General features: G+C 36.4%; 3 protein-coding genes across 3 annotated transcripts; 1 reads left to right on the top strand and 2 right to left on the bottom strand.

Annotated features, from left to right (window-relative positions):
- Positions 1-841: 841 nt before the first annotated feature.
- On the bottom strand, positions 842-2,896 carry LOC128220097 (uncharacterized). Its single transcript, XM_052928356.1, has one exon. The coding sequence runs from the start codon at positions 2,894-2,896 to the stop codon at positions 842-844; it is 2,055 nt and encodes a 684-aa protein (XP_052784316.1).
- A 176-nt stretch (positions 2,897-3,072) lies between these two features.
- Positions 3,073-5,865, bottom strand: LOC128220096 (uncharacterized). Its single transcript, XM_052928354.1, has one exon. The coding sequence runs from the start codon at positions 5,863-5,865 to the stop codon at positions 3,073-3,075; it is 2,793 nt and encodes a 930-aa protein (XP_052784314.1).
- Positions 5,866-15,180: 9,315 nt separating this feature from the next.
- LOC128220570 (uncharacterized) lies at positions 15,181-26,194 on the top strand. The gene is made up of 4 exons (XM_052929013.1): positions 15,181-15,746; positions 17,440-17,537; positions 20,331-20,407; positions 24,991-26,194. Exons 1-4 carry the CDS (start codon positions 15,490-15,492, stop codon positions 25,078-25,080), a joined length of 522 nt encoding a protein of 173 aa, XP_052784973.1. The 5' UTR covers positions 15,181-15,489; the 3' UTR covers positions 25,081-26,194.
- Positions 26,195-27,809: the final 1,615 nt, after the last annotated feature.

The following is a 27,809-nucleotide window of genomic DNA, read 5'->3' as shown; positions in this document are numbered from 1 at the left end:
TTGCAAACTAAAGAATGGCACATTGACATTTACTTCACTTTATATACACGATAAGAAACTGCATATGCACGTTGAAAACGAATTTCTCGTGCACGAATTTAACCGACGGTGTATAGTTTTATCGAACTGAAGTTAATCCGTGTCGGTAAGAAACCACGTGTCAAATACACTATATTATCATACACCGTTGGCAGCTTATTCTTAGAATTAACACCGATAAATAAAAATAAAATGTTATATTATTCAAATTGTAATAAAATGATATTGTTTTTATACACTTAATGAAATATATATATTTCGCAAAGGCGCTGATATTCCGTTTTAACCTAATATTCTAACGCTCGAATTTTATGCAGAGCTTCGATTGCAGCCTTGCGCTGCGGTCTAGGTGAAGGACCCAGTGTAGACCTCGCTTCTCCGATATACACACTATGCTGTTTGGATGTTTCAATTGGAAACATCAGGTTTAAAGGTCGTCTGATAACACGACCCGATGCTAGCTGCACTTCTGCAGACCGTACATATCCGTCACCACTTGTTCGTAGCCTTTTGATTTTTCCCATTTTCCAGCAGCCTCGTGGAAGCTCGTCCTTAACAAGAATTACGTCCCCTGCACAAGGTTGAGCTGAAGACTGAATTCTGCCACTCTTTAAGTGCGTTTGTGTCCGTTCTCACAAACTCAACAGATAGTCGTCTCTCCACATTTTCCAGAACAGGTTTAACAACGAATTACCCTTCTTCCACATAGCTAACAGTTTGTCGGCTGTGCTCTCACATGGTATTTACGGCAGATCATCTGTGTCATCGTCTATTTCTGGTACACCAACTCTAGGATTTAATGTCAGAAAATGGTTGAGTTGATGTCGTCATCAACATACACGAGCGGTCTTGCGTTCACTACCGCTTCAACTTCTCTCATAACTGTTTGCATTTGAATCAAAGTTAGCAACTTCCGGCCAAGTGTCTTGCGTAATGACCTCTTAACTAAGCCAACAAGCCTCTCATAGAATCCGCCAAACCATGGTGCACGTTCGACAATAAAATGCCACTTTATTCTGTTTTCGGACATATAACTAGTAACGTCCTCGTGTTTAAGTGTGTGTGACCACAACATATCCATTGTAGCGCCAGCTGTTTTAAACTGTAATGCGTTGTCGGACGTTATTGCATTCGGAACACCACGCAATGCTACAAATCTCCTGAATGAAAGGAGAAACTCTTGCACTACCTCTAAATGTATTGCACGGGTTACTAAGCAGGTAAATAGACACAGCCAGATTTTCTTCTTTTCAGCAGCCGATTTGATGTATAAGGGACCCAAATAATCCAGTCCTGTGTTTGTAAATGGCTGTGCTGATGTCACTCGTGATTTTGGCAGAGGTGGCATCTCCGGAACTTTGTACGGACCGCCTTCAGAACGACGACACACATTACACTGACGAAGTACTGATTTAACCACTGCTCGTCCTTGAGGAATCCAGTACTTGTAACGCACACAGCTTAATGTTTGAGAAACTCCACAGTGCATGATTTGTTTGTGATGTTGTTCAATCAACAGTTGAGTGAACCTGTCGTTTCTAGGCAACAGTATTGGATTTCGCGAACCTTCAGTGAGTTCTGCATATTGCAGTCTTCCCCTGCAACGCAAAATACCCCTGTCGTCTAGAGTCAAGTTTAGCTGACGTTGTAGGTTGTTAGGTTTCTTGCTGCTGATAGCCAGATAAACGTCTCCATAGTGTTTCTTCTGAATGTACTTTAACCATAACCACTCTGCTTCACATATTTCTGAAGTTGAGAGAGCACCACGTTTCTTATTTTCTGGAGATCTCAGATTATCTAAGTATCGTTTCACATATGCTGTAACTCGTATGAGTCTCGTCACGGAAGAGAATGTGTCATACCGAATATCAAACGGTGCATTACACTCGTCGCTCGTTTTGAGTTCATGCTTCTGATTTTCATTTTCACCACTTGGCTCATTTCCCAGTTCAACACATACGCATGTATCTGATACGCACATTGTTGATTCTGAGTCACAATGAACACTATAACACCTGTCCATTAACCAAGATGGTCCGTTCCACCACAATTCACTTTTAGTAAGCTTTTCAACAGTATATCCACGTGTAGCGATATCAGCTGGGTTTTCAGTTGTCTTTACATATGCAAATCTTATACCGGTGTGCTTCTTGATCTCATTTACCCTATTTTGAACAAACACCGGAAGTTTCTTCTCAGATGAAATCCACTTTAATACACATTGAGAATCGGTGTATAACACCGATTGTTCAATCGGCACACCGACCTGACTCTGAACATACTCTAAACATCTAACACCGATGACAACTGCCATTATCTCTAATTTTGGAATGGTCATTCCTTTCACAGGAGCAAGTCTTGCCTTAGAAAAGATAAGCTCTACTTTGATGGCCCTGTCGGTTATTTGGCGAAGATAAATAGCCGACGAATACGCCCTTTCAGAGGCGTCACAAAAACACACCAAACTGTAGGTCACACTGTCATCAGCTTCATTGGTAACACATCTTTTCAATTTGAAGGTGGGTATCCTTTCAAGATCGAGCTTGATTGTTTTCCACTCTTGGACATGTTCATCTGAAACGATATCATCCCAATCAAGCTTCTCTTTCCACAGCTGTTGCATCAGCAGCTTTCCATTCAAAGTTACTGGAGAAAATAATCCAAGCGGATCAAATGTTGAAGCTACGACTTTCAGGATAACACGCTTGGTTATAGTCTCGACTTCATGGGCTTCCGTAGGTTTTAGTGCAATTGTATCTTCCTTTGGATTCCAATATAATCCAAGAACAGTCATTGGTTTTCCGTCAGCTCTGTCATTACTGGGAATGTATTGATTAACTATTTCACTATTAGTCATCCACTCTCGTAAGTTCATTGATGCTTCTTTGAATATTGATTTCACTTCTTTGTAAAAACATATTGCTTCACCATCAGTGTTAGTTCCAGTTATCAAATTGTCTACGTAGATGTTATCTTTCACTTGTTGCGCAAAACTTGTACTGTATTTGTCCATATGTGTTTGCACCGTTGCGCCTAAAAGAAATGGGCTTGAAATAACACCAAACGGGACTCGACGAAAACGAAACTCTTGAATTTATCCTTGTCCACCGTCGGTGTTTCACAGTTCTTCAACCAGAGAAATCTGGTAACATCTCGTTGGTCTAATTGTAATCCTATTTGAAGGAAGGCCTTCTCTATATCAGCAGTAATTGCTATCCTGTGCATACGGAATCGTATAAGCATCCCGCACAACTGTTGCAAAATCACTGGACCACGATACAAACATTCATTAAGACTGTGGTTCTCATTTCGTGTCTTCGCGGACGCGTCGTACACTACTCGTAATTTGGTGGTCGTTTTTTGTGGTGTAATAACCGCGTGGTGGGGAATATAGTGAACCACGCCATCCTGGTCTCCAAAGTTCACCTTTTCAATAACACCCTTTTCCAACTGATCCTCAATCACTGTGTTGTACTTTTTGAAAAGCTCTGGTCTTTTACACATTCTCGCCACTGTGGACCTCAGACGACCAAGAGCAAGTTGTCGGATAGATGGCAGTTCGAAATCTTCTTCACGCCATGGCCATGTAACTTGATAGCGACCATCGTCAAATCTAACGGTGTCCTGGAATTTTCGCATGGCGATGTCATCATCGGACTTGTCCACATTGTCAATTATGCCAATCGACTCGATGTTCCAGAAATCTTCCAAATCTGGCTTAGTAGGAATTGCAGCATCTAAGCTTGAAAATGTACTTTGTTTTGTGATGTCTGTACCATGCGTCAACACAAACATGCTCAGTGTATCAGTTCCACTTTCAACTTCACTCAAACGGCCTGTTAAAATCCATCCAAGTTTTGAAGATAACAAATACAGTCCGGGTTCAATCTCTATTCGTTGGGGTAACACAATATCTAAGTAATAGTCATTCCCAATCAAGACATCAATTGTTGTGGTTTCCTGAGCTCTTGGAATAGTATCTGATAGGTCTACACTATTAATCAAATGTTCCATTTGTTTTGAAAGCACCTTCGTCAATGGATTCCTCTGAATTGTTCCACTTATTGTAGGCACTACATTTGCTGTCAACTTCATACAGGATCCGTCCTTTAAGGTAATGTCAATGTTCACTGATTTTGTCTTTATTACCTTTGTATGTTCACTTCCGAACGTAACAAGCTTCAGTTCCTGTTCGGCTGTAGGTTTTAAACCTAGTTTGTTAGCTAGTCGTTCCGTGATATACGTCCTTTGTGATCCCGAATCAAACAACAATCGAGTTGTTTCATGAACTGATGTGTCTCTATTGCCTACACTCGCCTTGGCGGTTTGCATGAGCACCATTTCATCGGACGATATTAACACATGACCCTTTGTAGCACTATTGTGAGATGGGTCTTCCCTTATCTCCTCTGAAAGATGCACATTTGTGGTTTTCCCTCCGAATTTCTTTGGGCACAAACTTCTGTGGTGATGATCCATTTCACCACAATGAACACACAATTTTTTCGTCTTACATTCCCTGGCTGTATGTCCTTCTTTAAGACATTTAAAGCATGACCCATGCAGTTTTTTCTTCCGATCTTCAATCCCTTTGTACCTCAAACATTCATCACTCCAGTGACGGTCATTGCAATACCTGCATTTAATCTGGAAATTCCCTGCTGATTTACCTTTCACATTAGCATATAATGTTTCAGCAGAGGTTAATGGCTTATGGAAAGGTCGTTCACTTCTGTGGGACTGGTATGTTGAATACTGTGGCCTCTCTTGGGGCTTCTGGAACTTATGTGCTCCCACCCTAGTATTATCTGAAGCTTTCTCCAATTTATCTTTGTCGTCGGCGTGTTCACAGGCTAATATGTATTCACGCAAAGCGTCTATTAGCCCATGCACCGTCCATTTTACCTTTGATCCTTTTTTCAACTCAATTTGTCTTAACACATCCCCAGACAGCTTGGAACGAATCATTGAAACGAACACATGTTGTTCAATATCTTCATGCAATACCTCCAAACTACGTAAATGTTTCTCTACTGTATCTAGGTATGCGCGTAAACTATCCACTTTCCCATTTGGTGCTGGCATATTCATCAGCCTTTTGTAATGCAAATCCACAGCCTCCTGTGGATTTCCAAACCTCTGCTTCAATATATCAATTGCCACAGTGTAGTTCTCGTTTGACAATGCCAATCCGGCAATTGCTTGTTTAGCTTCACCAACAATCTTTGTTTGAAGATAATTGAATTTTTCAATTTTCGACAAATTCTTGTTGTCATGAACTGTGCATTCAAACGCATCCCAAAATTGTGTCCACTTTAATTTATCACCGTTAAATGGGCACAAATCCAACTTTGGTAGTTTTACACAACTTTTTTGTTGACTGTCTCTTTTTTCTTGACGCACCATTAAATCTCTTTGTTGCTGCATTTGAACATGTAGCAAATCTTGCATTTGTTTTTGCAACTCTATCATTTGACTTTTTTCGGTTTCTTGTTTTGGTTTCTGTATCAACCTTTCCCCAAGCTGCTCTAATTCTATAATGTATCTCTCTGCTTCTCTCAATATTTCACAATCTTTTTCCACCACACTATCCGCACTTTTCGCGTCGCTATCACCCATCAAATCTAACAATTTACCCATTTGGGTTTCCACCTTTTCACTGTAGCATTTCAACAGTTTGGAACATTTATCTCCCAATGCTATATTTATTTCTCTTTCTTCCTCCAGGCCTTCACCTGATATCAACCTTTGAGCTGTTTCAATTTCTTTGCTCAAGGTATTCACATATCGGGTGTGCACCGCCTTTATAGTTGACAGATTGGACATATTTAACCCTTTTTAATATATTCACAGAACAATGCACAGAAAACACAGTTATTTATACACTTCACAAACACCTCACATAATACACGGTTACTAAACTTTCACAAGTACCGCAGAGAATTCACGGTTACTTTAAACTTTCACAAGTACCGCACAGAATTCACGGTTACTTTAAACTTTCACAAGTACCGCAGAATCCACTGTTACTTTAAAGGTCCTTAGGTCACTGGTTCATATCCGGTTCGCGGGACCAAACAATGTGGCGACGTCTTATCATCCGCCACATCGGAGTTTACTTTTCCTCAGGATTGATTATAATAATATTATAATCAATCCAAATTATCCGAACTTGGGTGAGAATTACACACACAACGCAATGAGTTTATATAATCCAAATTTTAATAGCACTTTATCTTACTATCCATCATAGTCAACAATCTAAGTATTAGCTATCTACTGAACACATGTCAACGGCTTATATAGTACAAAAGCACGTGACTAAAACTCGTGTAAATGTTGAAACGTGGGTAAATCGTGACGTCGCCGTCGGTGTACAAACACCGACGGCAACGTCACATTCACCGTCGTAACAAGCAATACACCGTTCAAATTAAACGATTTAAATTACTAGATTTAGAATAAGGATAAGTTAACTATGCTATACTAATACGTTTTCAGTACAATATTAACACAGTATAGTTAACATTTAAATAAACAAACTGTAATCGTGCTATTCACGACAAGTATGCACAAATTTATAGAGTTAATTAACACTAAAAATGAAAGAACATTGAAGAATTTGAGAGTATTTGTTTACAAAGCTGTTCACATTATGTCAAATAGACATTTTGTAACAGTCTAGTATTATAGCCATTGTCATGAAATTTATTAGTTAATATATTACCGCACAAGTACATATTATTTGTATTTGTCACCATTGTGCACTTTATGCCTCATGGGTCTACGACCTTCTGGTTTAATATAAATAAAACTTGAAACTTGAAACTTATATGTATGAGTACCAAGTTAACGTAATTAAAGAAATCCATCCATCATTATTATAAAAAATATACCTAGTAAATTTTCATTTTATAATTACAAGATGACCAGTTTGAATATTTTTAATGTTTTCATCGAGAGCTTTTTCATATCGACATTATGAAAAAAAACATTTATATAAACCATGCAAGAAAAATAAAATTGTTAATCCAAATAAATTACACAAATATATAATACCAATTTTAATAACTAAACTCCACTAACACATATGCACATCCTAATTTTGTCTGATGCAATTGTTGAAATTAATGTTTCAAATTGTTGTTGCAGGTTTCTGTCCAGTGTCCTGATAACGATGTATGTTTTAGCTGTGTTCGGATTTACCGTTCGAAAATTCATTGATGGCCAAACCGCTTACATAATGATTCAAGTTATCAGCATCAACTTTGCCTGGCTAGCCTTTCTTATGGTCGGGATAATGTGTTTTGAAAGACTCATAGTATTTACTTGGCCAAATGTGTATATGAGATTATTTACCCCTTTAAAGGTTAAGAAAACTGTAATTATCATATTGCTTCTAATGTCGATAATATATTACAGTGTACGTTTCGGTGCATGTTACCTAATGACGTCACATTTTACGTTACTCGACGTCATCGGCTCATGTAACAAGGCTACCCATACACTGTTCTCAATCAGCGTTCTCAGCGTCATTGTATCATCAATACTCTGCTACATAAACATATTTAGAATTGTGAAAATGGAGCACATTCCGGTAAGAGACGGTCGTGTGAATGGTACAGCAAAGTCGCTACGAAGTTATAATGCAACAACGATTGTGTTTGTTTATTTACTTGTAATCATTTCAACGTCCATTGTTATAATCATCATCTTATCCCTTGGTTTTCACACCAATGGGTTGCCACAGCTGTTGGTTGACGTTGTTTATACAATCAGCTGTATGCTCGACACGTGCTTTTACGTGTTGTGGTTCCGGGAATGTCGAATGGAAATTCTCAAGATGGTGTCCCACTTCTGTCCGGGAATAGTGGACAAGATTGAACGGATGCGCCTTGAAATTTTTCATGTAGTAATAGCAGAGAATGAAACGTTTGGTCGGAACACAATTCATCCCGCATCGACGATATCAACAACGGCTCTGTCAAACCTTGATTGATCACTGTAAACTGAACATGTCTAAATAGCGACGAGAGATGATTTATGCGCTGTGAAAACGACAGAAGGTAGCCGCCAAGTGATCTTAAATCGTAAGTTAATTATCTCTCCACATCACGCCTGGGTTATTGCACTGCCCGTTTGCATGGTGAACCTACTTCAACGCCTTCACAACACTGCAGCTCGCATCATACTCGAGAACATACTGTTATGATCACATTACACCGGTCTTAAAAGAACAGCATTGGACACCAGTTACTCACAGAGTGGACTTTAAGTTTCAAGTTCATATATACAAAGTATTACACGATCAACCAGCGATTTATGTCTAAAATATGCTAGCAGTCTATAAGTCAGCAAGACAGTTGAGATCGAATAACAACTCAAAATAACTAGTTGTTCCGGAAAGCAGGCCTGTGAAGTACGGTGGTCGTAATGTTTTCATCAGTTGCACCAAAATTATGGACAGCTCTGCCGGTTTTTTTCATCAGTATCCATGGAAACTAACCTTGCATTGGTGTTGTTAGACTGATATGATATCTTGTGACGTAACAGCCACAGAACTCTCTAAGTGTTCACTTAAACTGTTGGAAGTCTGTAAGTTATTAAACAACAACCGTTCGAATGTCAGTTCTTTATTGTTCCACGTTCTTTCTAAGTATAATAATAAGTTCTAACTACATCATGACATTTAAGGTAATCCTGCATCCTAACTGCCGTCCATTAAGGACCCAAGGCCGCTTTCCTTGCCTTGCCTAACCCCTCTCTAACTATCTTTCCAACATGCTTTCATATATACTCCTAGCTCTTGACAGGCGTGCCTATCAACCACCCATTTAATTTCTGGTTACATACAAAGGACGTCTTTTTACAGTCATGAACTGTCAAGCTAATTGGACTAATTGCCAGCGGCTATCACGATCTGTCAACAGCTAGGTCTAGGCAATTTACATACAAATCTATCTTTGATAATTATGATGAAATATTTGTTTTTCGTTCCAAATAAACTTTGAAGTCTACTTTTGATTTTTTGTTATTACTTTAAAGTGTTTTATACGTAACTCCGTTACGTGACAATCTTAAGGTGTAAACTTTAGTGTTTGTATATTAGTGTCTATAATCATTCCTTATTATTGTTTTACTTGATTTGTTTTAAAGGTTCTTTACTGGTAAATGATCAAATTATATTTTCTTTCTTAATATATTGTCTATATATAGTCTTATTTTAATGTGCTAAAATTCATTCATGTTTAATTTGTATGCTCAAATTTGATTCTTGACAGCAAACTTCATCTTGTAATATATTTAGTTTGTTTGGCGCTTTAGAAGACGTTATAAATCTGGTTAATTTAGATAATAATAATAATAATAATAATAATAATAATAATAATAATAATGATAATAATAATAATAATGACATTGAGAGGAATATAAGTATATTTCATTCGTACGTTGATATTTCAGAGAATAAAATAGGGTCATTATTACTGCGTTTTGATCAGCAAGCCAAGCCGATTGAAATCATATAAACATCGTGCAACTATACGTGTTATGACATGACGTCAAAAGAGTGGAATACGGCCGTATTGCACTGGAGTGGAATACGGACTACCGTATTTTGCGATATGCATTTCTTGTGGATTTATGATGGATATATAATAAAAGTTTCTGCTGTGCTAGAAGCTAAAATCTACAAAGATTCGAGAACTTTCCAGGGGATCATTAAAGTATCATTATACTCACTTTTAATAGTATAGATTTTCTTTCGCGTGGACAGTCAGAAAAAACTTTTCCGATACGACATGCTTTGATAAATAATTTCTCAAATAATCGTCTGATATAATATATGTGTTTAGAAAGAGCGTCCTAATGCAGGGCGATGCTAATGTTTAACGCAGCTGGAGTTGCTTGGGCATCAAAGATGCGTGGATTTCTTACTGTACTGGCATCTACAGAAACCATCTCCTTGACCGTTGGTGGAAACTTGAGGTGGCAATGGTACTTGGAAGAATAATGGTTAAATACAAATGGATTAATAGCGTAATAGAAACGATGTAACACGCTTCTATATAACACAACGTTCATGTATCCGCACGAATCAGTGTGTGTATACCACGTGATCAATTGCGTCATAAGTGCTACGTCTGAAGGCAATATTTTGATTTGAAAAAAAGACTTTAAACAAAGATAACTTCACTATTTCTTCACCATTTTAAATGAAACATAGCGCAGTCTACGCCGCTTACGAAAAAGGTTTGTCGAAGTGTTTGATGAAACTAATGACCTTATCAAATTTCGGTAATAAAACAAACGCGGGGCTCTTGTGGCATAGACTGCCCTTTGTTTCATTTAAAATGATGTTGTTAAAGAAAAGTTATCTTTGATTAAGTCTTCATTTTAAGCAAAATGTTGCCTTCCGACATAGCATATATGACGTAATTTATCACGTGGTATACACACACTGCTAATGATATGCCCTTCATTCGGTATGATAAATGTATTTGTAAGTAATTAATATTGGGTATATTTTTTATAATGTAATGAAGTGCTCTAAAGTGTTTTTGATAATTTGCTTACATGACACTCTTGTGTTACTATATAGCATGACAAGTTCATTCAGCACCCGACGTTTCCGGCGAGGATTTCTGTAAACTGTGTCGTTTGTGTTTTTCTTATTTGTTTGAAGTTGAGCACTACCTATTACCGATTGAACATGATTATAGGTGGATACAGTAGTCATTATTTAAGGTTAAAGGGGAAATATCAACAACTTAACAGTTCTGCTTGAATTAAATAGCACAATATATTGTTTCTACCTGCCATAGGGTAGCATGGTTAAATGACCCTAATATTTGTGCATATTAACGCTTTCGGATATCGATTTAATCATAAATATAAGAAAAAAACACTTCTTTTTATTATATATTTTAGATATAAGACATCCAAAATCGAGGTTGGAATGGGGTCTTTCCATATTATTTTTTGTCGTCAGACAATTGTGAAAACGTAAAACAATGACAAAATCTTGTTCTTGTTTATTTAATGTTGACTTTCAAAAATAAAAATAAAAATATGTTAATAATAACAAGAAGAAGAAGAAGAAGAAGAAGAAGAAGAAGAAGAAGAAGAAGAAGAAGAAGAAGAAGAAGAAGAAGAAGAAAAATAATAATAATAATAAAAATAAAAATAATGAAAATAATAAGATATAATGTCTATCAGATTGTGCTTAAAGTCCGATAGTTAATCCGATATAGTATACGTTTCTTGCTTCTAGAAAATAAGCCGACTTGTTAACATTTATGTTTTTATTTTATTACCAAAGAACATCAATATACTCAGAGTCATGAGGAACTTGCTAGTTTAAATTGCAGAGCCTTCCACTTGTTAGGCAGGATAGGTGAAGTAAGGATCAATACTTATGTTATGTAGTTATGCGTACTGAAACGCACCCATTCGTATTGAACGTGGTTATTCGGGGCTGTCCGTATTTAAACGTACATGTGTATCAACGTTATTCAGCGCAGACCCTTTCACCCGCTTTGCAAGTTGCCAGCCGCAGTACAACGTACTTCAATGTAGTTCGCCCTACCTATCAGTAGTGATCCGCGTCCTGCAATATGTTGTTCCCCGATCCTCATGTCCGTTTGTGTGTGATTATTTGTTTTAATATAATGTTATATTATTTCTTCAACAAGTTATCTGTACTTAAGGCATACAGTTTATTATACATATTTATTACTACTCTTGTCATAAAAACATAAGTGTTACGTTTTCATTTAATAAATGAGTACATTTAAACCGAAAAAAATATTCAAATTGACTGTACATAGTTAATTGAATTACTGTTAACTGCTTGGTGTTATTCAGTTTAACTATTCTTCAACATTGGAGAATGACACTATTTCTGCATGATCGTCTTAATTCCAGTGCCACTATGTATCAGCTAAATTCCCCCATTTTACACCGTTCAATCGGCCACCTGCATTTATATTTGTAATCATTGGCATTTAATTGAAAATGATATGAGACAGCTGATGCCTGATAAATTTGTTGAGTACATTATTTCAAATGAATTTTTTATATTTATTAGAAATACCTTGTACTAAAAACCTGCGTCACCGCCGATGTCATTGGCAACAAATAAAGCAGGATTGTTATTGTTTTCAATAATGACCCGTTCTGATTAATGAACACTGAGATAAAAAAATAAATAAAAGACAACAGTATTAAATTCAACATACAGGGATATCCCCAGTAGTGAAAGGTTAAGAGATAACCCTATCAAGAGACATTTCGCTCAAGGCCTAGCATACAGTCTTAACAAGAAACACTGTTGAAGGCTTAACAGACACGCAACAAGAGACACACTGCTCAAGGCCTAACAGACACGCAACAAGAGACACGCTGTTCAAGGCCTAACAGACACGCAACAAGAGACATACTGTTCAAGGCCTAACACACACTCAACAAGAGACATACTGTTCAAGACCTAACACACACTCAACAAGAGACACACTATTCAAGGCCTAACACACACTCAACAAGAGACACATTGTTCAAGGCCTAACACACACTCAACAAGAGACACATTGTTCAAGGCCTAACACACATTCAACAACAGACATAGACTCTTCAAGGCCTAACACACACTCAACAAGAGACATACTGTTCAAGGCCTAACACACACTCAACAAGAGACACACTGTTCAAGGCCTAACACACACTCAACAAGAGACACACTGTTCAAGGCCTAACACACACTCAACAAGAGACACATTGTTCAAGGCCTAACACACACTCAACAAGAGACACACTGTTCAAGGCCTAACACACACTCAACAAGAGACACACTGTTCAAGGCCTAACACACACGCAACAAGAGACACATTGTTCAAGGCCTAACACACACTCAACAAGAGACACACTGTTCAAGGCCTAACACACACTCAACAAGAGACACATTGTTCAAGGCCTAACACACACTCAACAAGAGACATACTGTTCAAGGCCTAACACACACTCAACAAGAGACATACTGTTCAAGGCCTAACACACACTCAACAAGAGACATACTGTTCAAGGCCTAACACACACTCAACAAGAGACACATTGTTCAAGGCCTAACACACACTCAACAAGAGACATACTGTTCAAGGCCTAACACACACTCAACAAGAGACACATTGTTCAAGGCCTAACACACACTCAACAAGAGACACATTGTTCAAGGCCTAACACACACTCAACAAGAGACACATTGTTCAAGGCCTAACACACACTCAACAAGAGACACATTGTTCAAGGCCTAACACACACTCAACAAGAGACACATTGTTCAAGGCCTAACACACACTCAACAAGAGACATACTGTTCAAGGCCTAACACACACTCAACAAGAGACATACTGTTCAAGGCCTAACACACACTCAACAAGAGACACACTGTTCAAGGCCTAACACACACTCAACAAGAGACACACTGTTCAAGGCCTAACACACACTCAACAAGAGACACACTGTTCAAGGCCTAACACACACTCAACAAGAGATACATTGTTCAAGGCCTAACACACACTCAACAAGAGACACACTGTTCAAGGCCTAACACACACTCAACAAGAGACACACTGTTCAAGGCCTAACACACACTCAACAAGAGACACACTGTTCAAGGCCTAACACACACTCAACAAGAGACACACTGTTCAAGGCCTAACACACACTCAACAAGAGACACACTGTTCAAGGCCTAACACACACTCAACAAGAGACACACTGTTCAAGGCCTAACAGACACGCAACAAGAGACACATTGTTCAAGGCCTAACACACACTCAACAAGAGACACACTGTTCAAGGCCTAACACACACTCAACAAGAGACATACTGTTCAAGGCCTAACACACACTCAACAAGAGACATACTGTTCAAGGCCTAACACACACTCAACAAGAGACATACTGTTCAAGGCCTAACACACACTCAACAAGAGACATACTGTTCAAGGCCTAACACACACTCAACAAGAGACATACTGTTCAAGGCCTAACACACACTCAACAAGAGACATACTGTTCAAGGCCTATAACACACTCAACAAGAGACATACTGTTCAAAGCCTAACACACACTCAACAAGAGACATACTGTTCAAGACCTAACACACACTCAACAAGAGACACACTGTTCAAGGCCTTACACACACTCAACAAGACATACTGTTCAAGGCCTAACACACACTCAACAACAGACACACTGTTTAAGGCCTCTACTTCTATTACTTAAATGATTTGCCTTTCGGCAATTCCAAATATGAAAGCAACACATTACAATCATTATATTATCGCGTTTTAGTTTAATTTGAAAATTGTAATTATTGCTAATGTCATCAGGCCACTTAAACCTAAATCAATATTTTGAAAAGTCTAAATTCATAATTTGTTAAATTGTTGTCATAAGCTTTTCAATTAAACGTTACAAGAAGTATTTTGCACTGATTCAATTGTTTACGCGTTAATATTGTAATATGCACATATGATATAGCTCTTATTAGATTGGGTCATACATTATGATAATGATTGCATCATGGTCAGACGCAATAAACAGAGAGAAAAACATTGGTCGTTCAAAATGCTCTCAAGTTGTGAGGTCATGGTTGCATGTGGTTTAAAGCAAAACTAATTGAACCATCAAAATGGTTCCATATACCACGTCAACGTTTAAAACAACTAATTCGATGGGTGAATACAAAAAGGTTCTATGTGACATTAAATAAATAAGAAGATAGAACCTTTTCGCTTTCACCTCTCGAATTGAAACATCAAAAACATATTTCATGAGTTTACAGTAATAACACCTTCAACTGTTTGCGTAAAAGTTTTTTTTCACTTGAGTGGCATTGTAAACTTCGATAGAAGAGCTATTATGATGTAGTCGTCCGCGATAACACTATGTTCATAGATTTTATTGATTGATTCAGATTTGTCTATTTATTCTATTGAAAGGCGATGAATATGTGCCGAAATCAATCCACAGTATTCGAATATGGATGCAAAAGCAAACAAAACATTCTTTTCATTAAATAACCCTATTTCGATTGACGTGGTGAATAGGGTTGACAGATTTAAAAGCAGGACTGCTTTAATTATATGGTGGGTAAATGACACTGCGCAAAATCATCACCATTAAAACGTTTAAAGTGAAGCAAAGTTTTGGAAGAAATACATTTCAGATGTGGAATGATCTCAAAAAGTCCGATTAGGATTATATAAAACAGTACAAATTTTATAGTTTAAATAATGATAGAATGTACTGTTTGTGAGCATTTGGATAGTAAATTTCACAAAGACGACTCTGCTATGTCGATAAAAATACCCTAGTTCGATCATGGTATGGTTGCGTGTATAGTTTCTGTGAATTATCTCCTTTCGGATTTTAATTAACTCGCTCAGAAATGGGTTCAGAAAAGCGACACTTCGTTTCAACGACTTTGGCGGATTACGCTATAGACAAAAAAGGCGGTGCGCCTTACTATGAGGATGGTCGGAACTATGACGCTATGCAAACTGCCAAGGCCATCTACTACCAGAATCCGCAGAAATACGAGGCAGAGAGAAAGAACTTTACGTATTCCCAAAAGAGTTATGGGACTTCACACAGGACCACTCGTAACACATACTCGGGGCGGGTTGAGGTCGTCATTGAACACTGGTAAGTCAATTTTATTCATAATTCTAGGCAGATAACATAAACGTTGTCCTTCTTGCTTTTTTGGTATATCAAAACTGTCGTTTGTTATTGTTTTCGTTTATTTCAGTAAATTATAACTACGAATTGTTTTCAGCGCATCACTAAACCCAAATATATATTTTACTCTTTTAATATTTTCAGTCGAATTCTCCAAATTTAACATTTTAAGTTAAATTATGCTTGTTAACATGCATTTTTATTGTTTTTATATTTCGTTTGATTTTATTTTTTAAATGGACTCTTTTACGTTCTTAAAGGTTAGAAATCGACACTATCAGTTCCATGTGAATGTAGACGAAATGATTTTATCAGTTATACAAGTATTGTAAAATACGCTTAAAAAGCTCTATTTTGTCAAATGCGTTATTAACGCTATGAAACATTGAATGAGTTTGGATAAAATCCTACTGTCAGTTGTTGTTTTGTGTACATGTATATAATAATGATAAAGTTTCTGATAATAATAATAATAATAATAATAATAATAATAATAATAATAATAATAATAATAATTGATATAATCCCAAGACTCACATGCTTATTAAACATAAATGGATGGAAAATAACACTTACTCACTATAATTATGCTTATGAGTTAGATCAGTGGCAGGAGTATAGCGGTTTGCAAACTCTACATTAGCAGTTGCCGGACTCTTTTGAGGTTTTAGACTGCAGAAATAACTAGAGAAAAACTGGACTTTTTAATCGAAATTTCACATGAAAAAAATCAAGCTCCTGTTTCTAAAATAAATCTGATGCAAGCATTTTCAATTAAAAAATATCAATGTTAATTAGTTTCAAATCGCTTTTATGTGTCAATACTCAGTGTCTTATTACCTCCATTTTCTTCAGTTAAATACCAGCGAGCTTTTACTTGAAATAATATATAAAAATAAATATAGTGAATGTATAATTAAATACTATAAGTCTAAATAAAAAAGTGGAAATTATTAGTATAAAAAGCAACATTGAATGTTTGGCATTAAGAAAGTCACGTGATATGTAAATTCCATAATGACAATTTTTGCTAAACTTAGATTATACTTTGGATATTATTGCATTTTTATTATTGTTTTAAATGCATTTTTTTTTAATCTTTTTGAGGCTAAAAATGTCACAAATGTTAAGCGAATTTGTTTGGATATACATACAAATTAGTTTGCTGCACTAAAACATACTGGGACTGTCACACCTACCTCCTGTATCTCTATTTCTTTTAGCGTTTCAAGGCGATACCCCAACACTTATTGATAAAGTTATAGACTATTGCACGTGCGTTCGGTCTGTGTTAATTGTTCGATGTATGTATGTTTGGCCTTAGCGTTGTGCCTCAACACAGATTAATTGTTAATGATTTGGCTTCACGTCTTCCATTGTGTTATTTGAATGTTTCAATCCTGAAATGTCATTAATAGTTTAGAAAACATTTTCTTTTCTCATATTTTCATACTAGACATTTTTAAAAGAAATGTTTATATCATTATACATACTATTTTTATTTACTTGCTAAAATACATATAAGAACATAAGCACAAAAGTACCTTTTTAAAATGGGTGAAATATCTCAGACGGTTTTGATATAGTTTACAGAAAGGCATAACTACAACAACTGATTATATGTATTGTAAACTTAAAAAGAATATTGCTCTTGCAGGACCGGTTGTACGAACCAGGGCGTAGCAGACGACATTCGGATGGCCGTGGAAGATAACTTCCGGGATGTTAAGTTCACCGAGTTCATAGGAAGAATTGGTACGAGAATCTACTGCAATCAGGTTTACGAAATGTCTTAATCGGTTGGCCGGTAACTTTACTTAGCTCTGGGTTGTGCCTCTACAATAGAATGAAAAGTACGTTTTAAAAGCAAAATAATCAAAGCCTCAGCGAATAAAGTAAGGATTCATTTTTGTAAAACATTAAAACCAAGAAACCAATAAAGAAACCAGATCTTAATCTATCCTTAAAGAAGCAAACTTTTAAATTATCAAAAAAAAGGTTAGATATATTTACATACATTTTATCCAAAACCTGTATATATAATGATTCTTGTGAGATGTAAATATAGTAATATATTTGAAAAGTATTGCACACCACTGAGGGTCAGATATATAGGATCTGACACGAGTTGTCATTTAATACAAGATTTTATTAAACGAGTTCATGAAATTTGTTAGTAAGCGAGCCTCTGGCGAGCTTACTAACAACTTTCATGGACGAGTTTAATAAAATTCTTGAATTAAATGACAACGAGTGTCAGATCTTTTTTATCACATGCTTAAAACGGTGTTTTTATTACCAATTAAGTTCCACTTTCTGAACCGATTGTTTGACAGCCAAAGTACTCAGAGTAGAATGTCAACGATGCGCCATATAAATAGTTCCAAATTAAAATGACAAAAGTAACTAGCAGTTATCAAGTTTTAAAAGTTGATAAAGCGCTTAACAAGTCACAAATAAAAAAATGTGTAGTAAAATATCCAACAACATGAATAACGAACGATTTTAACCAAAAAAACCCAATAAGTACACAATTTGATGACGTCACACTCAGAGTACATGCAATTACGCGGTTTATGTGACCTACATCGGTCTGTCAAGTTTTCTGTGTGCATTGATTTAAAAGTTATTCGCTGTCGCTTTCTACAATGATTTTGCAGCGTTTTCTTGGTGTACATGGTGTTTCACAACATGCAGATGATAACGGCGAAGCCTTGTACTCTGTACTGCATGGATGTTGCTGATGAAAAAGTTAATTTCCACCAGGAATGTTTCCAGAGAACATGATGTTCTAGCCGCCATGGGATGTGTAATGTGATGTCTGTGCTGCGGAATTCGTATTTGTGTTTTCGGTAACCGACAGCTGATTAAATTGGCAAGCAAATGGCATTGATTGCATATTGCTTGTGTTGGTCAAGATGGAGATGTTTGAAATGTTCTTGTGGTGTTTGTCACTATTGTGGCTGTATTTGTTGACTGACTGGATATTTCTGTGACTAGTAATCTGCATTATCTGGTTGGCGGAACATTGTTATCAGAAAGTTTGTGTACAAGATGCTTTCTGGCACTATGATTCGTTAGCCATTTCTCTCCCGAAAGTCTTAAAGCTTCATTATTACGGTAAGTATTTGTTGGCATTTAAACCATTTTGTTTACAAACAATGCGGAGGGATATCTAGGTTGCGTGTGATTAGTCTGGCCAATAGAAATGTCTGATAGGTTATCTTACACATGTGTAAGATAACAATATTCGTAATGGGTATATTACACGGAAAACAAGGGTAAGCATGTGATAAGACAATATAAGGACTGGTAAGTCAGCCCCCGAAGGTGTATATGGACCGAGGCGTTAGCCGAGGTCTATTCACTATCGGGGCTGACTGGTTGTCCTTATAATGCCATATGGCCGAAGTGGTGTTTTATATTTCTTATATTATACCGAATACTTGTTTAATAATCTTAAAGCGCCTTTGATGTGTTTTATTGAACGCATCTAATAATGTTTACTTGCGAAAAAAACGCCATTGTGAAAATTGCAAGCGGCACTCATGAGTTTTATGACGTCAGCGGTCCATATTATATGACGTCAGCGGTCCATATGATTTTTTATGACGTCAGCGGTCCATATTATATGACGTCAGCGGTCCATATGATTTTTGGCGAGGTCCGGACAAGCCAAAAATATGATATGGACCGCTGACGTCATTGAAACTAGATTTTTATTAAAATACATTGATAAACGGACCGATCAGCTTTATATACCCTAAAAAGGGGCACATTTATGTAATGTATAATATAATAAAATATCGGCTTAGTACCTCATTTTATTATGAAATCGCATCCTTAAATTTGTAAGAATTGCAGTATAAATGTAATGTATTTGCAATGTACTGAAATTATAAAAAAAAAATTGATCTTTGGTAAACAGTTATATTGTGCCTTCTTCTAATCATATCTATTTATGTACCAATGTACATATTTGTTTAAATCGTGTTTTATTCACCTTATTGAATTTGAAATAAATCTCTGAAATAAAACTTTATGTATCCTGATATTTAAACTTGTTTAAATGAAAGACAGGCCGTTATCATTTTCAAAAGACTTTTGGTATGTTTAAACCCTTTGAAAATCCTTTCTTTGACTTTCAAGTGAGCAATATTGTGTATAAAATAATTAAATTTAGGCCAGACAAACATATTTATAAATTCTCTAATAATAATAACCGTCCGACTCTTTCCGAAAACACCAAACCCCACATTGTTTTAACAAGAAATGGCGTCTGAGCTAAATGATAAAAAGCGGTAGAAAATATTTAAACCTTTTAACCTTCGTTGGGAGTTTAATGAATTTAGATATATATGCAATCCTGCCCCCCCCCCCCCACGCTTGAGAAGCTAAACAGGCTTTTATATTGACTTTGAGCGGTTTATTTGTGAGCGTCTAGGTAACATGGATTTCCAATGTATTCCAAATACATGAAATATTTATTTCATAGATTATGTTGGTAAGCAGATTCTGACAGTACAGGCCTTTAATGTTGTGTTTCAGATTCATTCGAGGTGTTTGTAAACGGTAAGCTGCTGTACTCCAGAGTTATGCAAGGCGGCTATCCGTACGAAGAAGAGGTATATATTTTACTGACTTGTATCTCGGATTGCTGAGTGCATTCTTTATATTAAGTTTGAATTCATCCAACATATTAAAATGTGTCCGGTTAGCGCAGTGGTTAGCGCACTCGCTTCTTACCCAGGCGAGCCGGGTTCGATTCCCGGCTGGGGCGCATGTGAGTTTGGTTTGTGGTCACCAAGCTGGACAAGTGGGTTTCCTCCAGGTTCACCTTTACTCAAGCGTAAAATCGTGCCAACGAGAATGATTGGTTTAATGTTGTAATTACTTGTTTTACAATCTTTGTAAAATAAATATTTTAAACTAAAATACATAAACTAAGTACTCCGTGTCTGATCTGATGTGAACTAAGTACTCCGTGTCTGATCTGATGTGAACTAAGTACTCCGTGTCTGATCTGGTGTAAACTAAGTACTCCGTGTCTGATTTGATGTGATCTAAGTACTCCGTGTCTGGTCTGATGTGAACTAAATACTCCGTGTCTGATCTGATGTAAACTAAGTACTCCGTGTCTGATCTTATGTGAACTAAGTACTCCGTGTCTGACATTGATCTGATGTAAACTAAGTACTCCGTGTCTGATTTGATGTGATCTAAGTACTCCGTGTCTGATCTGATGTGAACTAAGTACTCCGTGTCTGATCTGATGTAAACTAAGTACTCCGTGTCTGATCTTATGTGAACTAAGTACTCCGTGACTGATCTGATGTGAACTAAATACTCCGTGACTGATCTTATGTAAACTAAGTACTCCGTGTCTGATCTTATGTGAACTAAATACTCCGTGTCTGATCTGATGTGAACTAAATACCCCGTGACTGATCTTATGTCAACTAAGTACTCCGTGTCTGACCTGATGTGAACTAGGTACTCCGTGTCTGATCTGATGTAAACTAAGTACTCCGTGTCTGATCTGATGTGAACTAAGTACTCCGTGTCTGATCTGATGTGAACTAGGTACTCCGTGTCTGATCTGATGTAAACTAAGTACTCCGTGTCTGATCTGATGTGAACTAGGTACTCCGTGTCTGATCTGATGTGAACTAGGTACTCCGTGTCTGATCTGATGTGAACTAAGTACTCCGTGTCTGATCTTATGTGAACTAAGTACTCCGTGTCTGATCTGATGTGAACTAGGTACTCCGTGTCTGACCTGATGTGAACTAAGTACTCCGTGTCTGATCTGATGTGAACTAGGTACTCCGTGTCTGATCTGATGTGAACTAGGTACTCCGTGTCTGATCTGATGTGAACTAGGTACTCCGTGTCTGATCTGATGTGAACTAGGTACTCCGTGTCTGATCTGATGTGAACTAGGTACTCCGTGTCTGATCTGATGTGAACTAAATACTCCGTGTCTGATCTGATGTGAACTAGGTACTCCGTGTCTGATCTGATGTAAACTAAGTACTCCGTGTCTGATCTGATGTAAACTAAGTACTCCGTGTCTGATCTGATGTGAACTAGGTACTCCGTGTCTGATCTGATGTGAACTTAGTACTCCGTGTCTGATCTGATGTGAACTAAGCACTCCGTGTCTGATCTGATGTGAACTAAGTACTCCGTGTCTGATCTGATGTGAACTAAGTACTCCGTGTCTGATCTGATGTAAACTAAGTACTCCGTGTAACTAAGTACTCCGTGTCTGATCTGATGTGAACTAGGTACTCCGTGTCTGATCTGATGTGAACTAGGTACTCCGTGTCTGATCTGATGTGAACTAGGTACTCCGTGTCTGATCTGATGTGAACTAGGTACTCCGTGTCTGATCTGATGTGAACTAGGTACTCCGTGTCTGATCTGATGTGAACTAGGTACTCCGTGTCTGATCTGATGTGAACTAGGTACTCCGTGTCTGATCTGATGTGAACTAGGTACTCCGTGTCTGATCTGATGTGAACTAGGTACTCCGTGTCTGATCTGATGTAAACTAAGTACTCCGTGTCTGATCTGATGTGAACTAAGTACTCCGTGTCTGATCTGATGTGAACTAGGTACTCCGTGTCTGATCTGATGTAAACTAAGTACTCCGTGTCTGATCTGATGTGAACTAAGTACTCCGTGTCTGATCTGATGTGAACTAAGTACTCCGTGTCTGATCTGATGTGAACTAAGTACTCCGTGTCTGATCTGATGTGAACTAAGTACTCCGTGTCTGATCTGATGTGAACTAAGTACTCCGTGTCTGATCTGATGTGAACTAAGTACTCCGTGTCTGATCTGATGTGAACTAAGTACTCCGTGTCTGATCTTATGTGAACTAAGTACTCCGTGTCTGATCTGATGTGAACTAGGTACTCCGTGTCTGATCTGATGTGAACTAGGTACTCCGTGTCTGATCTGATGTGAACTAGGTACTCCGTGTCTGATCTGATGTGAACTAGGTACTCCGTGTCTGATCTGATGTGAACTAAGTACTCCGTGTCTGATCTTATGTGAACTAAGTACTCCGTGTCTGACCTGATGTGAACTAAGTACTCCGTGTCTGATCTGATGTTGAGACATGTGTCATAAGCTCATTGTTTGTTAGGTTTTTATTGTCGTCATCTTTATAACAACGTCAAAGTCAAATAGTTTCGGGTTGTGCTTTTCTGTTGTTTCCATTGTACTATTGTATGCTTTTATATTAATAAAAACATTAAAGCCCTTTCACACGATGTGTCATAATGACAGTCTAAAGAAAATTAACCATTCTTTGGTCCCATTGATTATTCAGTAAAAATACAGGGACAAGTTTTTACTTACAAGTTTATTTAACATCACTCATGTCATAAGTACATGACAAAAAGAGCATGGGTACATATACAATACAACATAATGAGGCATTACAAAATATATTGGACATAATAATACAGATTTTCTAAATATGAGTATTTTTTATGCTATTGAAACTTTAATATCAAACATATATAAATATATGTGGAGGAGAACATAGTGCTGCATTCTTATACTAAATTTGTTAACAATACACTTGAGGAATTTACATAATTTTATGAATTTTATATAATCATTGGGATTGATATTCATAATATCTTTAAATTTAAAAACATTAGGATATCGGTATAATTGTCTGTCAATAAATCTTATTCTATATTCGGCAAAATAGCTACATTCTAATAAATAATGAAATCCATCACCAATACTGTTTTTATCACAAAGTTCGCATTTTCTATCATTCAGTTCTATATTGTTCCAGCTTCCTACTTCAATTGGTAGTCTATTATTTCTTGTTCTGAATTTTACTAAATAATTTAAAAACTTAGCAGGCGTTTTAACTAAATATTCTTCGAATTCAAAATTCTCTTTAAACAGTCTATAGCTACAACATTTTCTTGACGTATTTAAAGTAGAATACCACTCGTTTTTGAAAAGATCAGGTAATTTCATTTGAACGGATCTTTTAAGTCATAATATGTTTGGGAACTCATGGCTTTCCCAAATATTATTCATACCACATTTAATAAATATGTTTCGTATATGTTTTATCCATTGAAATTCATTGTTTCTAATTCTATTATCATACATATATCTACTTAGCATAACATAATAAACAGATACTGGAAGTTTTGTACAGTGTGGGGCAATAAGCTTTGACCAATAACTGATCATTTGAGTATCAATATCTATTTGCAATGGCTTTACACCGGTTTCGCCATATACCATACAGTTTGGTGTACTGCTTTTAATATTTAGTACATACTTCAAAAATTTCAACTGTACTTTTTCTAAAATATGATTATTTCCGTAGCCCCACACTTCACATCCATATAATAAAATTGGTTTTACCATTTTCTGAAACAAATCAATCTGTAGGTCAATAGATAGACATAATGTTTTTGCTTTTTTTAATAGACTAAACATGGCCTTTGTTGCTTGCTTTGCAAAAGAAACCACTTCAACCAAAGTTCAGAAGATTATATTGTCAGTTTTGTTCTGCAGCGAAATAAATACAAAAGTTTTATGTTTTGGTTTCGTCCAAAGAAAAACTGTGTATTGATTGGTTAACTTTTGTCCAAAAGTTGCTAATAACCAATCAAGTAAATTAAAAAATACAAACTAGACAAAATATAAGTATTTTCCTTGTTTAATTTGTTTTTTGAACGTGCATATATTTTATATGCACTTTTGGGGTGTCGTTATTTAGAAGTCTCCAAACTGGTTTATTTTTATATAATATAAATGACTTAAAATAATTGGACATGTTTAACCGTTTATGAACATAACTATTTCGTAGTTTAGTGTTAAAGAAATGGTTGTGGAAAAACACTTCCTTAATTCTGTTTGAGTGTTGGCCTGGCCGCTTAGATACAGTCTCTCGTGAACGCATTTTACCAGAAACATAATATAAGTTTCCAAAGTTTAAAATCAGTTAAGACTGTCCAACAAGCTTTAGAATATCTAGATATCACATATTTTCCCTGTACATTTGAGTATCATTCATGACTTCTGAATAGTAGGAAATGAAAATGTTTGAATCTGTGAATATATCAAGGGCAATCCTAATTATGTTGCCATTTTGTCCGTTGCTTTCATGGCAGTGTTAATTGGTTTTTCATTCTAATTGTTTTCCTATTTGTTTCAGGTATTGGAAGCCATTTGGCGTGCCAAACATGGAAAGGAAATCTACCAAGTGGACAGATTTGGTGGCTCCAGTGCATGCCACGTACTTTGAACTATCCTCGCTTTGATAATGCTCATTTCATTTTATGCTCTGAACCACATTTTATTTATTTATTTATTATGATTTTTTTCTTCTTTTGAAGTAATCTGCTATATTGTGTATGTTTTTTTAATTCTAAATGCGATCGTGGTAAATAGTGTATTATATAGTATAGTAGTATGTAATCATCCTGTGAAAGAAGTCAATTAAGATGTTTTAATATTTTATTATGATAAAAAAACAAGGCATTGTTTCCTACACTTTCCGTACTTGTGACCATTCACATTTATTGTTCATACGGTATACGTTTATGCTGTTAAACTGATGACGTATGAAAAGTTTCCATAATGACGTATGGAAGGTTTCCATGATGACGTATGATAGGTTTCTATGATGACGTATGATAGGTTTCCATGATGACGCATGATAGGTTTCCATGATGACGTATGATAGGTTTCCATGATGACGTATGATAGGTTTCCATGATGACGTATGATAGGTTTCCATGATGACGTATGCAAATTAGCAGAAATAGTATGCAGGGTGTCAGTAGTTGTAAAATGAGTTGCTTGTAAATGCAAATATTGTTTTAAAATTATAAAGGCGATGTATGTAATGTGAGTGTTTCTTGACAGAATGGGGCTTGAGACTAAAGATTTAACCAAGAATGTCATGAACCACTGAACAATTTGATAGAGAATGGTTGCTGATATCTGTGTCAGGTCGTATTTTATTTCACAAATGTCATATATAAAACACATTATCATGAACCACGAGTGTAAAGTTTTTCAATAAAAACGAGTGAAATAAAATTCCATCTTACACAGAAATCAACACATGTTCTGTTTCTTTTATACTTATTTTCGGAGATGATTTAGTATTTTAATGTATTTTTCTAAATACCGCCTTTTCGGAATACCCTTTACAATCCGGCAACCTGTGGGAGCACCTCAGATGAAATTTAATTGTCGACCACGTAGACTATTGGCCATACGCCGGCTTGTGGAGAAATAGTTCTCCAAAATTATTTTTCAAAGATTTTTTTTACTTGTGTTTCAGTGCAGACATTTTGTGACCATTCATCAATACTTGTTTATTTATGCCTCGAAGTTCCAAATAAAAACAGTCAAAGCACGATTGTTTTTTAATTGAGCAGGGTATGAATACATTACCAAATTACACTGGTCGTCATTTACTAAATGAACCTTAGAAAGTTGAAAGGCTTCGTTGATGACAAATTTTGACTGCGGCGAGGTGGGGTAATTCAGTTTATCAGTTATTTTTGTTGGATTTTTCAGATAAGTTCGTATAACAAATTCATACAGTTTAAACAGATATTACAGAAATGATATAACATCGAATTTATGTTCGAGAAGTTGTTCTCGTCTGAAATGTTTCGTACGAAAACAAGTATTTGAACATTCAGCTTAAAAAAATGTTTGACAAACAGGAGTTTGATCAAGGGAAAGTAACTAAAATTGATTTTAAAAGATTTGAGGTTGATCTTTTAACTCCATAGTTTGAAATTATTTCACGGATAAAACTCCATAATTCACATAAAAGCAGGCAATTTAAGTGCATGTTCCCACTTTTTCATTTCAACTTATATAGTGGTGTCTTTTGAATAAAACTGCGGATCGTATTAGAGAAGAAATATAGATGAAAATTTAAACAGCTTAATGATGCTAATAAAACAAACATCATGTGTGTATGTGGTACTTCAATTTTTCATGATTATACTATGTTAATTTGGACTCATTTTTTCATCTTCTACGCAACCCTACACAGTTTAAATGGATTTAGGAATGTGGTATTACAAAACGTAAAGTCAATCTAGCATAACTAGTTCCAGACAGTGATTACTTATGTCGTAATGTGGGACATTTTCATGCCATATAACATTGTTATAGATTGACACGCGGTACACTGGTAATTATTAGGCAATAACTATACTAATTTACGATATTAAGTAAGAAACCTTTCTATATTATTACTACATGACGGTAAGCGATACTACAGTGAACGTCTCATAATACATGTTTTAAAATAAATAAAAAAAACGATGAGAACATGTACATGGGATTTGATGAACCTTTATGGTCGTTGGTCGAGTAGGATTATTGCACTAGCCTATATCATTTCCCTTTGAGGCATCCGAGAAACCGTCTCCGTGGCCAAGTGGTTAAAAGCCTACGGAGTGGAAGGTCAAGAGTTCGATCCTTGGCCGCGTCATACCGACAGTTGGAACAGACAGCTCCCTTGTGACGCCGAGAAATAAAATAGTAGTGCTTAGAAAGTGGTGTACTCGGTACGAATTTAACCCAGGAAAGTTGTACCTCGTGTATCGGTGCTAAACACCGAGCACGTAAAAGAACCAATGGCCTTCTTCGAAAATCATCTAGGGTATCGCACCCGGACTTTCTTATATCCCACCACGGTCTCTTCCGCGTGCTTTCCCTTCAGCAAAGCCAAAGGATCCCGCTGGAAAAAGCTTGCACTTTAACGGGTTATCCTTGACTTCAAGGTCTAACGAAATGCATACATATATACATTGAATATACTCTTCAAGTATTGGTACTGAATCTTCAAACTTCTTTAATACAAAAAAGCATATCGCTAAAACAGATGGCTTTGCCTGCCAGACTGCTTCAACCTGTAGAGTTTTTATTTGTGCTAATTAATTGATCGGAAATATAAAGTACGCAAACTACTTTTGACTGTATTAATAGTATGCGAATAAA

The sequence above is a fragment of the Mya arenaria genome, chromosome 15 (assembly GCF_026914265.1).
Source record: "Mya arenaria isolate MELC-2E11 chromosome 15, ASM2691426v1".
NCBI lineage: Eukaryota > Metazoa > Mollusca > Bivalvia > Myida > Myidae > Mya > Mya arenaria.
The sequence above is the reverse complement of the archived record's forward strand: the minus strand, read 5'-3'. Positions and strand labels throughout refer to the sequence as shown.

What these genes read in the sequence shown, in the direction of transcription:
- LOC128220097 (XM_052928356.1), bottom strand. Translation starts at nt 2,896, where the DNA reads ATGACTAATAGTGAAATAGTTAATCAATACATTCCCAGTAATGACAGA.
- LOC128220096 (XM_052928354.1), bottom strand. Translation starts at nt 5,865, where the DNA reads ATGTCCAATCTGTCAACTATAAAGGCGGTGCACACCCGATATGTGAAT.
- LOC128220570 (XM_052929013.1), top strand. Translation starts at nt 15,490, where the DNA reads ATGGGTTCAGAAAAGCGACACTTCGTTTCAACGACTTTGGCGGATTAC. An exon ending in GAGGTCGTCATTGAACACTG is followed by an intron (nt 15,747 to 17,439) that starts GTAAGTCAATTT and finishes TTGCTCTTGCAG; the next exon opens with GACCGGTTGTACGAACCAGG. An exon ending in CGAGTTCATAGGAAGAATTG is followed by an intron (nt 17,538 to 20,330) that starts GTACGAGAATCT and finishes GTTGTGTTTCAG; the next exon opens with ATTCATTCGAGGTGTTTGTA.